At 40.9% G+C, this 14854-nt stretch overlaps 1 protein-coding gene across 12 annotated transcripts in view; it reads left to right on the top strand.

Moving 5' to 3' along the window:
* CLASP2 (cytoplasmic linker associated protein 2) overlaps positions 1-14854 on the top strand; it is a 270791-nt gene that overhangs the window by 10358 nt on the left and 245579 nt on the right. For all 12 annotated transcript variants that reach the window (XM_067560901.1, XM_067560896.1, XM_067560898.1 and 9 more), the window contains exon 2: positions 9994-10072. In XM_067560901.1, the coding sequence (XP_067417002.1) occupies positions 9994-10072 (79 nt within the window). The remainder of the gene's footprint in view (positions 1-9993; positions 10073-14854) is intronic.

Raw genomic sequence — 14854 nt, 5'->3', positions numbered from 1 at the left:
AATGCAAGTGAGAGGCAAAATTGTTGTTTGACTATATTTTTTAATTATCATAGCATGGATCCCCACTGGTTTGCACATGCTCTCCCTATGAGTATTTGGTATTCTTTGTTTGCTGTAGAATGGGATTTGCTTAGCTTTGTTCAAGTCACTACTAAAAGGAATGTCAAATGATGCTAAAATATCCCACCAGTGTATTCTGCAGTTTTTAGTTCCTCATTCTTCTAGTTTTCTGTTTACTAAATTTTGAAATTATTAATCTCAGTAGTTTGTGATTAGTTCAACAATTGTGCCAGCAGGAGGAGCTTTCAGCTTTGAAAGAAGGAAAAAGAAAAGAGGAACTCAGTTCTTTTTGGAATAAAACACACAAGTTTTGACTTCTCTCCAAAACAGTGAATCCATATGAGGGGAAATCATCATTACAGTTCAGAACTAATTTTGCCTTTATGTAAATATGGCTCCTATTATTTCTCAGGTTTTGTTTATAGACTTCTTCAGTAGTTTGAATGAAAGATGTGGCAATTTTACTCCCATTGGCTATTGTGAAGACAGTGTTTCACATCTTTGAGCTCTGTACAGAACTCAGCATTAATTTCTATCTCCAAATTTGAACTTGACCACCGGGAGGTTTTTCAAAAGTTTTGGAAAAGTTGATCAGTTAAATATTTTTTACCTCTATGTATTTGCCCAGGATCTAGTTTTAGTGTTGCTGGCTGTATGCGCCAAATCTTTAAGACGTTCATCCATGATTTGTGTTGTATTCATAGAATGCAAAATAAACTAGAGAGAATGTTGTGCCAAATGACCAAACAGTGCTCTAGAACATAAGGAGAAACCTTGGTCATCTCAGATATATTCACTTTCTCAAAGTAAAACCTGTATTTTGTTTAAACTTTATTTAATTAGCAGCATGTTACTTGCATGTTTAATACATGTAGAATCTTTCTCTTTTATGTTTTAAATGAAGTTTGAATAGTGTTGTTAAATCTAATTCTAATATTTTTAATAAAGGACCATAGATATTCAGACATAATTAAACAGAAACCCGAAAAGAAATGAAATGAAAAGTAAGCTGTGTGGTAGTACAATACCCATCCACTCCTCTATTCAGAGATAAACGTTTCGTAATTAGCATAACCACCATAAATCACAGCCAATGTACTGCAAGTTTTTAATTTTTCTCCCTTAGGGATTCTGGCCTTCCAGTGTATCCTTCTGCCAACTCCCACTGCCACCATGACCAGACTTCCCTTCCCCTATCAACGACTAGCCATGACTGCCCCTCTCCAGACATCCAAATAGGCACTTTCACAAATATACTGTTCTTTCTGAAAGTAGTCATTGCTTTGTTGAAATTCCTTCTCAACAAAACATTAATGCTGTTGGTCTAAAAAACCCCTTCCCCTTGATTCTGGTAAGTTCCTGTTTCAGATGGAGAGGATGTTACTAGAACCATTGGCAGAAAGACTGTCTTGTTTTACACTACTAAAATGTTCAGAAAGTTTTCTAAATGAATATCAGAGAATGGGGAATAGTGACACAACATATTAGCAGTTGACTAAACAAAAGATTCAGTTATGCCAAAAAAAAAAAAGAGTAATTTTTTGTTTAAAAATTATATATTCCCAGTGAAGGATGCTAAATCATTTTAAAAAAAAATCACTCACTTGCTACCTACCCTCCATAACTTTTAGTCAGAGGAGCTTGAAAAATCATGAGCTCCTTCTGTGTAAAATCAATAGTAAAACAGTGAAATCCCTACTGGACTTCATAGATTCTCTGGCTGTTTCCTTTTTGGAATAAAAACTATGGGTATTTTTTTTTTTAAGTCCCGTTACATTAATTACAACTTTTAAACGAATAGATTTACCGTATTTCCCCATGTATAAGACGCTCCCATGTATAAGACGCACCTTAATTTTGGGGCCCAAAATTTGAAAATAAATGTATTACGGTACACCACCGGTAAATACCACTGTATAAGACGCACCCAGTTTTTAGACCCCAAATTTTTCGAAAAAAGGTGCGTCTTATATACATGGGGAAATACGGTACTTGACTGTTCCCAATAAACTTAGGGTTGGTCTACACTACAGGGTTTTGTTGACACAACAGTGGTGTGGGGCTGGGGGGAGGGAAAGAAGCTGGGGCAGCTGGACCCCGCTCCCAGGGGGCAAGAAGCCCCAGTTGGCTTCCCCCAGCTCCTGGCAGAGAATGGGAAGGGAGGGGCAGCCCCTTTGGGAGCCTGTAGGGCAGCCAGGCTCCTGGCAGCGAACTAGGAGACAGAGTACTTAGTTACCCACACTGCCCCTCTTAGATCTGTGGAAACATTCCTGGTGAGGACACCCACTACCCAAGGAGGGTAGTGTGGACATGAACCACTGCACTAATTACTGTGGTGGCTGTAATAAATTGACCTAATATAGGTCAATTTACATTTCTAGTGTAGACATACCCTTAATCTGCACTCAGATTATGTAATGTAAATTTGGGGAAGATTCTTCATACAAAGCAAAGGTTGACTTTTCACTTAAATGCAAAATGGAACCCAACTTTTATCAGGGTGTTACTGCAACTCCTCTATACTGCTCTGTACAAAGCAAACTAATTATTGTTGTGCTTTTCTGACTGACTGCCCTGCAGGCACTACATTACACTGATGTAGAGTCTATGCTGGAATATTGCCATCATCAGTTACTATATTCAGGAGAAAAGAGGACATCACAGGATGAAGTCATCCAGCAACCTCACAGAAACCAAGCTGTTTGTTTTATTTTTTAAAGAATTCTGTTTAGGAATTAAATCTAATTTTGAGCAAATTACATATATTTGGAAAAGAATGAAAGTTATCAACATTTTCTAACAGTCATTCTAATTAAGGTAATCACACTAAACAATGTTGCTATTGCAGTTTTGACAAACTTTATTTGATTGCTCATTGAGGCCAAGTAAATATATTTTGGATGAGTGAAGAAAATGCTGTGGTTTTCATCATGAGGAAGAGTTAGCAAATGGACATCAAAATTCAAAATCTCAAGCACAAAGTCTGTTTTTGAAGGCTGTAATAATGTTAGAAAATCATGCGTCAAAACAATTTGTTTACTGCTAAAATGCATTACAGACCATTTTACAAGTAGATAAAATGTTTTACTCTTTTGAATAGAATACTGAAGTCAGTGATTGTCCACATAAATTCCACTCTGATGTGTCCGTGCCTCTCACGTGTGAGATCGGATTCTTTTTGGCTGGTTCCTGCACCCCTTTTTTTTTTTTTTTTGGCTTCTCCCTACCCAAAGAGATAAAAGGCTAAAGCGGCCCAGCCTTCCCTCAATTAATTCTTACTGTCCATGGCAGCAAGGTGGAACCCCTGTAGTGTCTGCTATTTTCTCTGCACCCCTGTGCTACTGTTAGTCATCTTGCCACTTAGTTGCTACTTAGTTCATATTTTTAGGTAGTTATTGCCTGTTTGAAAATATAGAATTTTTCTTAATTTTTTCTTAATGTCCTCTCCCTCCATCCTACATAGAGGGACACTAGCAATATAGCAGAAACTGTATGCCCCAGGGTTCAAAACCTGCTCCTCATGTGGCTCTTTGATGTAGATTAATAGTGGGCACTCCTAGTACTTGTGCCTAGGAAAGGGACATATCTCTGAACAATGTTCTATATGTTGTTCCTTCTCTAAATGGACAGAAAGCTAGAGAAGCCTGCTTGAAGTTGTTGTACCTTGAGAGCTCAACACAAGCCTCCTTGGACATAGAAAGTAAGTACAGTGCTAGACCAAAATCCTTCAGTCATTCCCTCTCCATTAGTGCCAAGATTCTACCCTGATCTCCTGGGATACATCTATTAAGAAGCCCCAGTCATCTGTCTCCATTGCAGTATTGATGTCTTGTGCCAGGCAGAAAGAAGCATCACTCCAAGGACCGAGTCAAGGTGCAGGTCACCTACTCTGATGCCTAGCAAATTGAGATTGAACAGTCATCAGACCTTTGGCTCATGATGGGCTCAATCACTTAAGGGACAAAAGTTTGAAAAGGCTCCAACAGGTTCCCAGGCACAAACTAAATTTGGGGATCACATTTCTGTTATTACTGATCTTTCAGTACTGAAGTCTCAGAACCCACAACTGTCATACAGGTCACCTCAGAACAGAGTTTCTTTGCACCAAGCTTAGAAGTATCTACCGTCACACCATACATTATACCAAGTGATTTAACTCTGGGCCTGGTATCCGATCACTTGTCTTAGAGAGGTTGAGGGTGGTGATATCTAAGCTACTAACTAGTGAAATGTTTTGATAAGTCAAGGAGGTATCTCTGTACCAACTTCATCCCTTCAAAATAACCCTATCCTTGAAGGAAATGTACTTTTTTCTTTAACTCCATCTAGATATAGTAGGGAGTCACTTCCTACTCACTCCTCCTTCATAGTAGGGAATCAGGAACAGACTAGGGAGAATTCTGTAAGGTGTAGTAGGAAAAGTCCTGATATTCACAGGGACCATCCCTCTTAGTACCCATGTTTGTGTCCCCCATTTCAGTACTCATCTTTACCAGCGTTGGCCCTACTGGATGCGCTGAAGTGTACAGCCTTATATACACAAGCCTATATCATCTGTTGTCTCCAGGGTTAGGTCCTTCTCCTCCCCAAAGAGGCAGTATAGACCATTCCAGCTAGGTCAGTTAGTGCAGCCTGAGATCTGGGGGAAAAAAGGCATTCCAGAACCTCATCAAATGCACTGCAGAGACTCTGTGCGCTTTTTTTGCCCTGGTGGCCTGCTATGCCAATAAATTAAAGCCTGTTGGAGCCTGAAAATAAACTATGGCATATTGCATCAGCAATACTGGCCACATCCAAGTGAGTGGATTGTGAATGTACCAGGTCTCTTCTGAGGGGTTTGAATACTTTAATTCCCACTCAGTACTAGGTTTGCTTATAGTGACCCAGGAGAGTTCAAAACAGCAAGGACCTCCCACGTCTAGGAAGAAGGACCTGAAGAAACTAGACCTCTTCAGGAGCAAGGTTTACTAATTGGCCAGTCTCCAGATGTGCATGGCTAATTATCAAGCCCTACTCGCCAAGGATACACTTATATCTCAGCTAGGAGTTGTGTAGACAGACATGTGCTAGCTGTGCGTAAACCATTACGCCAAAAATAACAGAATAGCCTTGGGTAGCCTTGTCTGGCAGCTTGGGTGAGCCGCCTGTGTACATACCCACAGGGTCTGGACAGATTCAAGTATGGTTATTTGAACTAGCATAAGCTGTCTCAGTTTACAGACAAGCCATCACAGAAACATTGAAAGGAACTGAAAGCCATTGTGACTTTGGGCAGTTGATTGGCTGTACTTTCCTACAGGCTGTGTTGTATGTGCCCTGATGGTGGTGCATTCTGTGGGCCTATTGGTGGCCATGAGGCCTTCCTCACTCTGGTTGTAGGGGGTCTACTAGCATGGTCCAAACTACAGTCAAAGACCTTCCTTTTGAGGGCAGTGAAACTTGTAACAGATGAGGTCCAATATTTGTTAAAGAACTCAATGGCTACTCTATGTTCATTGGATCTAAATGTTTCAGCCTCAAGAAGGAAGCAAGCAGGACACCAGTCTTGTTTCAGGCCATGTCCCTGTGCCCAGTACTATTAGCAAACCCAGAAGATGTTCGAACCATCGAGAGAGAAAGTTCAGTGTAAGTGACTCTTAGTCTATTCCTTTGCAAATGCAGATCTTCAGCCAGGCAGTAGGTGGATACCTGTATTGACAGTCTAGCAGAATTTCTTGAAGATCTCCTTCTCCTCCTCCTCCTCCCCCCCCAGCCCTTTCCTCCCTCCAGCAGTTGTCTTTTGTTTTTGGGGAGTCTGAACTTGATCACTTATGACCAGTGGATCCTGGAAATTGTAAACCAGGGCTGTCCTTTCATGTCCCTTAACTTCTTCCCCATCCCTTTCCATGGACTATTTTCATAGGATGCTGTTGAAAAAAGAGGATTCCCTTTTACAACTTAGAGCAGTAAAGGAAGTGCCTTTAGAATACAGGGGCAAGGGTTGTTATCCCATTATTTTCTCATCCCAAAGAAAAAAGGGTGTGGGTGGCCTATTCTGGACCTTTCACCCCTCAACCAATTATCCATTGTTTCAAGTTCAGGATGGTGAACTCATTCCCTCATTAGATCCTGATGACTGGCTTGTGGCTCTCTACCTACAAGACTCCTATTTTCACAGCACCATTCATCCAGTCCACCAGAAATATCTCAGATTACAACTAAGAATGTCTCCCTACCAATACAGTGTCTTTAGTCTTTCCACAGCACAGAATATTTACCAAGTGATTGGCAGTCATGGCAGCTCATCTAAGGAGACAAGAAATCCAGGTCTACCCATACGTCAGTAATTGATTTGAGGAAGACCACCCCACAGCAAGTGACTAACTTGATCCAAGAACTCTTAAAAGTTTTCACTGCTCTGGGCTTCAAAATCAACAGAGAAGTTCATGCTTATTCTGATTCAAAGCATAGGAGCAGTGTTAGATTCCAGATCAGTGAGAGTTTACCATAAGAGATTCCAAATAGTAGCGAACTTCATCAACCAACTTAAAGCTTAGCCAAAGATGTTAGTGAGAATATGCCTCGAACTCTTGGGACACATGGCCTCATACACCTATGTGATGTGATTTGTCCTACCTCACCTATGCTCCATGCAAGAATGATTGAAATCAGTGTGTCTACCCAGCAGGCATTATGTGGACAACTATGGTCACAGTAGAGGAAGAACTCTTCATTAACCTAGTGGAAAGACCCTCTTCAGGTGTGGAATGGAATACCTGTACTTGCCAAGACATTGGTGACAGACATTTCCATTTAGGAATAGGGAATTCATCTAGATGACCTTCAAACTCAAGATTCATGAGGTAACCACAGGTCCTCTCCTTAGAATCAACTTAGAGCTCAGAGCTGTCCACCTGGCATGCAAAGCATTCCTACCTGAACTCCGCAGATCCACATAGACATTGTGCTAGTTTCCTTTTTTTGCGAGTGAGAAGAAATTTTTCTTACTCCTAGATTGGCACGGATGGGTGGATTTCACCTTCCTCACAGGAACTCAATGACCCTGTATTGTAGGTCAGAAGGTAATGTTAGCGTTGTCACAGTTTGGTAGGTGTCCAGTGCAGATACTGATTTCATGGGATGTCTGGTTGCCTGATAAACTGGAGTTGGAAGTGGACTTTAATGGAAGGTATCCTGTAAAGAGGCTGTGTAATGAATTTGGGGCTTCTAATGTCTGGTACCATGACGAGACAACCCCCTTTCTCTAGCCTCTTAGCCTTCATAGGGGAGGCTGTTGGGGTCCCAGCAATAAGTTGGGGACCAGTTTTATGTGTGTCAGAAGGCTGACAGCAGCTCTCCGCCAGCTGGAAACCATTAGAAAGGAATCATGACCCAGACTGTGAATTATTGCTGGATAGTTCCGAAATAGTTAAATTAATAAACATGCAACATCATAAAACGACATCCCTTACATCTTGACTATTACATATCCGGGAAAGTATTTTCTCTGCATCTGCAGAAGAGACTTCTGCTGTCAAAAGCTGGTTTAGTGCTTCAGTAAACTGGTTCCAGGTGCTTAACAAGTGACTTGACTTCTTAAAACTTCAGCAGCAAAGATATACTGTTTGAATGGTTCACCTCCAGTCTTGAAAATGATTTATGTTATTGGATGATTATTAGATATCCAGTGTATAATAGCATCTTCCTCTTCAGCAGATAAGCATCTACCCTGGCAATTTGTGTTGAGGTTATTGGCAAGAAAATGAGGTGGAGAAATGCTTGATCCATTTGCTTCTTCACTGCCTACAATTTAACTTTGTTGTTGGGTATTTCTTCCTGCAGTGTTGCTTAAAATTCTTTCATATTTCAACAGCATCAGCAATAGAGCAGCAGTCTTTCTTTCATTTGTCCAAAGCTGTGGAAACAGGTTTCAGTATATTCAGCTTATCTTCTATGTTTCTGTTAAGTCCGATGTTTGTTTGATAACTTTTGCTGTGAAACTTTCATCTTCTTTACAGTGATTTTTCTTCACAAATTGTCATCAGGTTAGGTCAGTGACTAATATATAGCTCAAAACAGTTAACTGCTGAATTCCATCAGGCGTTCTGAAGGATAATTAGTTTTGATCCTTCTCTTTTCAGTGAAGATGAAGCCAAGTGATTGTTACAGAAGTGTTTTACAACTTTGGCTAAAAGATGCAACAGATGAGCATTGCGTCCATATGTTATAAATTTCATGTTCACATTACTTTTCTTTTCAAGATGTCTTGTCTTAATTTGAGCATTTTTAAAATTTAATTTAATTTTAAAAATTATAGTAAGTTTAGGCCTTACCATAGGTTGTCATAATTTTTAAATTTAATTTTAAACAGCTTTATTTAAAAAAAAAAAAAAAAAAAAAATAATCAACCCCACTTTTTGGGCTGACTTCCATGACTGGTCTTGTCCCAAAAGTTAATATATTTGACTGTTTTTGAAAAAATATGCCTCCAGCTATAACTTAAATGAGGATGATTTTCCCCTTTCACCCCATTATGTGTATGGGAGAGGAAAAAATCTGTCGCAGTTTTAAGTCTAGGAAAACTACTAGAGCAACACTGTGAAATACGGAATACAGCATATAAATAGGCAATAATGACTAGTATGTATTTTAAGATAGGGGACAAAAGGAATAAAAATAAGTTTACAATTATTTGAAAGTTCTGACAAGCACCATATAGATATTACTAAGTGAACTTCATGTTTAAAGATAAGATGTCCACATGTATGCTTTCAATTGCATAATGAAATGCCTAGACAGCTGGCCAGAACTCCTTTAAAAATGACCCCCTTATTTCAGAGGTCACATGACCTAGTGATCACAGGGCTAGGAACCTTAGATCAATGTTGTTTCCACATCTGCTACTGACTATCTGTTGTTCCTTTAGCAAGTGAATTTTTAAGTAAATTGTGGTCAATTACAAATGCAAAAATTAAAAGAACCATTTGAGTTTAAATCCATTACAGGTGAAAATATTAAAATGTTGCATTCTAAAAATGGCACGCTTTTGGCTGAAGAATGCAAAAGGTACTGAAAAATCCAAAGGTGGTCATAAACATACTAGATAGAGCTTAAATATAGTATAAAATTATTCACTTTATATATAACCTTTAGAAAATAATTGTCAGCTCTGAGGCCTGGTCTACACTAGATGGTTTTGTCAACCGAAGTCAGCTTTGATTGACAAAACAGAGGTGGTGTTCACATTGCAATGAATACCCTTGACAAAACAAACCATCTCGACAAGAAGTGTAGGGCTTTTGTCAGCATAGTTAGGGTGATGCAGTGTCAATGTGGACACTTTGTCCTCTTACATGGGCTGTGGGGCTATCGTTCTTGTCAATTTCACTGATCTAGTGGAGCAGTGAAATTGACAAGAAAGCCCTGCTCTGGGCTGCTGGTTCCCACTCCGGGCTGGCAGATGGTAGCCAGGACCAGAAGTTGGGGTGTTTCTCCACCTGCTCTCTGCTGGGGCAGCCTTGTTGGTTACACAGCTGGGAATTGTGAAATTGACATGACTGCTCATTCTGGAGGAGAGCTGGGAAAGGAGAAGCTCCAGGTGGCTTCCCCAGGCTCCCGGCTGGGACCGGGGAGTGGGGGGAAGCCCACAGGGAGCTGAGAGATGGGGATCTTAGCTCCACACACTGTCCCTTACATCGGTGGAAGTGCTCCTGGTGAGGATGCACTCCACCAACCCAAGGAGGGCAGTGTGGACATCAGCCACCTCTATAATTACATATTATATATTAAGTCGACTTATTTTTTGAGTGTAGACAAGGCCTAATTTTGAATCTTGATCAGGTGGTTCAGTTTAGGTGAGTACCTCAGTTGACAGCCCAGGTATTTGTAGACAGAATATATTTTAAAGAACAGTCTAGTGATGTATACATCTAATTCTTTCTTTTATTTCAATAGGTGGCGTTACTTGGTTTAGAGGTTCTAGGTGCCTTTGTTGACAGACTATCCGGACGCTTTAAATCCTATGTAGCAACTGGTGAGTGAAGTACCATTCAGTTCTCCTTTTCCATCAAAGAAAAATGTAGGGGGGAACAAAGTGCTGTTTTCTTAATAAATGTTGTTTTAGCAACTATATCTGACAAATGGGGGAGAACTTTTTATAGTAACTATGGCCCTAATCAATTAAATACTCTCTCACTAAAAACGTGTATCTGCAGGATGCAGGCCTGTATTCACCATTAATGTTTGGCTTACAGATACTTGTATTAACTTGTTAATATTATGTCTGTAGCGTACCATATTATTTTAAGACAGCTATATTGTGATTCTTCAAGATTCTAAGAATTTCTTTTGCAATTGATTTCATGCTACACAATTGCTTACTGTTCACAGTTCTCTACAATTGTGACAACTTGATTGTATTACTTTAAAACTGTATTAATAAATTGCAGTTTTAATTTGTACAGGGCCAGAAGTCTGGGTGCTTCATCACCTGCTTCAAATGCCAAAATTTCCAGTTTCCCCTCATCCAGTAACCTTTGCTTTTAAATATAAAACACTTTTAAATATAAAATTCAGCAGTATATTGCAAACTTATAAACACAAGTTTAAAATACCATGAGGGATACTGTACTGTGACTGTATTGTTAATTTTAGTTAAATGATAACGTTCACACATCTGAAGCTGCTGCAAAACTTGCCATTTACTGCACTGGAGTATTGCGGAATTAAGGTCAAACTTGTTGCAGGGGTGCATGTGTGTGTTGCGGTAGTGTCTAGGGATCCCAGTTGTGTGTGTTGGGGTCCCATTGTGGTACTCAGGGCATTGACTTTCAGAATGGTGTCCTTAGGAGTTCTACAATTGGATGCTGAGCTTCAAAGTTTTACCTCAAGTTATTCTGCAGTTTAGAGTGATTCATTTATCTTTAAAATCACAGCAATTTTATTATCATTTGGAAAATCTTATTTCTGCTTTCCATTTATTTGTACTCAAATGGCTGAACTGTTTTGGTTCTGACTTAATAAGAAATTACTTTCCAGATGTGAGTCCAATAAACTTGCAACCCAGTAAATGAGCATTTCGGAACATTAAGAAAAATTGTAAATGGGATTATAATTTTAGAATTTAGTGTAATTTATAAATTTGTCAAGACACTAAAATAAGAGCAATAACATGAGGTCACAGTATCAGGCAAACAATTTGAATAGATGTATAAAACTATATTCAGAAGTAGTTCTTAAGAAATGCCGAGCAGAAGCACTTCCATCACTTCAGTTGAAGTTACTGCTGCAAATCACCTCAGAAAGTCAGACCAGTAGTAGCTGATATGTGATGAGTCATCTACCTTTCTTCAGGTCACTGCTGTGTCTGTTCAACCTATATCTACAAAGCAGACAGATAACCTGAGTATTTTTGGTTCTGAAGTGCTCCTCCTGGTGAAGGCAGGAGGTGAACTACAGTTTCTGCGTTACTCTACCACAGTCTGTTTGTTGAAACTATATTTCCCTAAGAGCCTCTTTGACCTTTTCTTGCCCTACTGCAGGTTCTCTCTCTCTCTCTCCAGTGCTCCAAGCAGTAAAACCTGTCAGTTGCCTTTATACATAACACAGAATCAAAGGACACAGGGTCATTTTATTTCCCCTTTAAAGGAAATGCTCCTTGAAGTTATTGGGTGACCCACTCTTAAAGCAACACAGACTGGCAGAACATTAAGGGTTAATGGGTATGAGATGTCCTGACTTTCATCATTGTCAGATGATTAATGGAGCAGTCTCCACTTTCTACTAACTTCCTCACTTTTTCCAGCAAAAATCTCACTCCTAAAGTTTGTCCAATTGTAGCCATCATCAAGATTCTTTGTTTCTTCAACAGAAGCAGAAAGTTGATAAATTGTGAAAAGAAAATAATTTTTTAAATAAGTAATGTTAGTGACACAAGTAAGTAAGCTTGTTTTTAAAAAATGATTTTTAAGTTGAATATCTTTTAGCTTTTTAAAGTTGGACATCTTTACCTTTTTTGTGGATTATTGTGTAAGATGATTCATAAATTCTAAATAACCTTGTTGGATACCTTGTTTCATCTGTTACTTGCCTTGTATTATTTTTAGATTTTTCCATATATGCAGAAAATCTCATCTTAAATTACTTTTCAAGCAAAATCAATGGCAGTGAGCAGCATGTTGTTCCATAAGGTTCCTGCCACAACTTTAATCCTGGTTGAAACCGTGATTTACATTGTATGTCAGTTTAGCTTAGTTGGTAGCTCTCACCTCTGGGCCAAAAGATCAGGAGCTCAAGTGTTGCACTAAGACTCATTGCTAATTTTGACAATGCAGAGCAGCAAATAGTATAAATATTAATTTGTAGATGCTTATAAGCACAGGCTTCTGGGTGCTTTAAAGATATAATTGAAAACAGTAATAAAAATAAGGCAGCTTTCTATACTGAATCCTAGGTCATGAACAACCTCTCATCATACAATAAGAAAAAACACAATATATTTAGTATAAGAAACATGCTTAATGTAAGAAACTACTAAAGTCTTGTGACTTGTCCTGAAAGATGTCACAAATGTATTTATCATGTGTTTAGGGAGTATTCTGGAGTTACGCAATAAATCTTCATTGGAGAACTTGCTTTCCATCATCTCAGGATTAAACTTGGGCTTCGATGCGTGTTTTTAATATAGTGCATTTAGTGTACATAGTTGAACAGATATGGTCTTTGCTCAGAAGAGCTTACAATTTAAATGTTGTTTTAAATGTTTTACTTTGTTAATGTTGGAATAAAGACAATGCCATTCTACCATAAGATGTGAACCCTGCCAATCTGCTTAGAGCGTACTGCATAAGTATAAGTAGCATAAGTAGATGCTAATAAACCAGCAAGTTTCCCCAGCCCACCTGTTGATCCTGAGGGCTTTTCTAAACTCATCTTGCACCAGTTTAACTTCATTTAAAATTGGAGCTTTAGTTAAACAGCTGCTACTTTGTGTGTAGACCAGGCCTTAAATTGCCATATGAGATCTGCTTTGGGGGAACCACAGGAACATGGGGAGTGCAGAACTTTTGCTGCTTCTTCGAATGCTTGCTCATGTCCATTCCATTGTAGGTGTGTGCACGCCCTCGTGCACGGTTACCGGAACTTTTTTCCCTTTAGCGGTATCTGTAGGGCCAGCTCTGGCGCCCTCTGCCACAGTATATGAGGCACTGCTGGCCCTACGCCTCCTCACTTCCTCCTTTCTGCCAGGTTAAGACCAGTCAGGAGAAAGTGTTTGATGATGAGTTTAATTTGGACGAATATAGAAAATTTTGGAAGAAATGAATTTTTTCTGACGATCTGCAGAAGTGTAAAGGGAAGATCTGGCAACCTGGGCCTGCAGAGAAGGAAACTGTAACATACTGTTATAAGGAGGGAAAGTTTGTAGTTGAGTAAAGATTTTTTACCTTGCCCAAAAAACCCCCAAAAAAACTGTTCTGCTGGAACTGCTTGGCTTTCAATCGCAAGTACTTCATTCCCTTTTTTTCTGACCCTAATTGTTTGTTTTATTTAATTTAGTTAGGTAGATTAAGCTTTAAGTGTTCTTAATAGTGTAGTTAGTCAGCTTAGGATAGTCCCGGCTGGGACATTGCTGGGAGCAGGGCATGCCCCGATCACCGGGCTTTAAGCCATATGCTTCCTGCGGGAAGGCCTTTCCATTGAGCGGCCCCCATAATAATAGTTGCCTGAAGTACCTGTGGGAAGCTCACCACAAGGACAAGATTTGTGAGGCTTTCAGGTCCTGGACTCAAAAGGATAGAGAGATCCACTTGAAAGCCTTACTAATGGAGGTGGCCCCGTCTTGGTCCCGGCCTTCTTCCTCTTGAGGAAGAAGCAGTGCAAACAACGTATGGAGTGGGTATGGAGTGGGGTTGCTCCCCCGACAGTGGGTTGAGCATGGTGCCACACCCCAGCCAGACTGGAGGCTCGCTTGTCACTGCAGGAGCCCATGTCTCCAACTAGAGAGCCACTCGCGACTCCTGGGGGGGGCGGGCATCTCTACACCTGCTGGCACCGTTGACACTGGAGGCGTTTCAGGCGTCCTGGACCTTGTTGGCCTTGCCCATGCCCCTGCCCCGGCCTCTGCCCAGAGAAAAGGGGCTGATGTCGCAGGGAAAGCTGGTGTTGGAACCCCCTGGTTGGATCAGGCAATCCCTGGAGCGGGATTTCCGATGACCCGGTCGCCCCGGGTGGAGGGGTCGACTCGGCGCTGCTCCCTTAGAAATGGCTCCAGGTCACTGTCACTGGAGCACCACTCATCGGCAGTGGAAGGAGTGAGGTCGCCTTTCCGGCACCAGTCTCAATCCCTGGCGCCAGGTGAAGTTCATGCCAGGAGGCAGTGCCTGTTGGGGTCGCCTGCAGGAGGCTGCTCCCCGGAGGAAAGTTGGCACCGCTCCCACTCCAAGGTACTGAGGAGTTCGCCCGCACCTAGGCGGTGTGGAAGCTGGTCTTCGGAGACTGACTCAGCATTGAGAGGGAAGTGGTGCCGGAAGTCATCGGTGCCCAGGAGAAGCTCTGGATGTTCCAGCTCGCGGTCAGAGCATGATTCTTCTCATCGGCACCGAGGCTGGGTATTGTCATCGCGATCGATGATGCCGAGAGGCTGTTTTCCTGCGCACCGGAGCACCCACAGATCGGGTCACCGCTCCCCCATTGCTCAGCACTGTGCAGCGGGAACCTCTGAGGCAGCCCTGCCATGGTCATCTGACAGTGAGTCAAGGTCTTCTTGAGAGGGCAACCACCAGGTGAGCCACTGCCACCAACGAAAGGTGCCGGAGCA

Source organism: Emydura macquarii, unplaced genomic scaffold (genome assembly GCF_026122565.2).
Source record: "Emydura macquarii macquarii isolate MOO-44397 ecotype Brisbane River unplaced genomic scaffold, CSIRO-AGI_Emac_v2 contig_2321, whole genome shotgun sequence".
In the NCBI taxonomy this organism is placed as follows: Eukaryota; Metazoa; Chordata; order Testudines; family Chelidae; genus Emydura; species Emydura macquarii.
The sequence above is the reverse complement of the archived record's forward strand: the minus strand, read 5'-3'. Positions and strand labels throughout refer to the sequence as shown.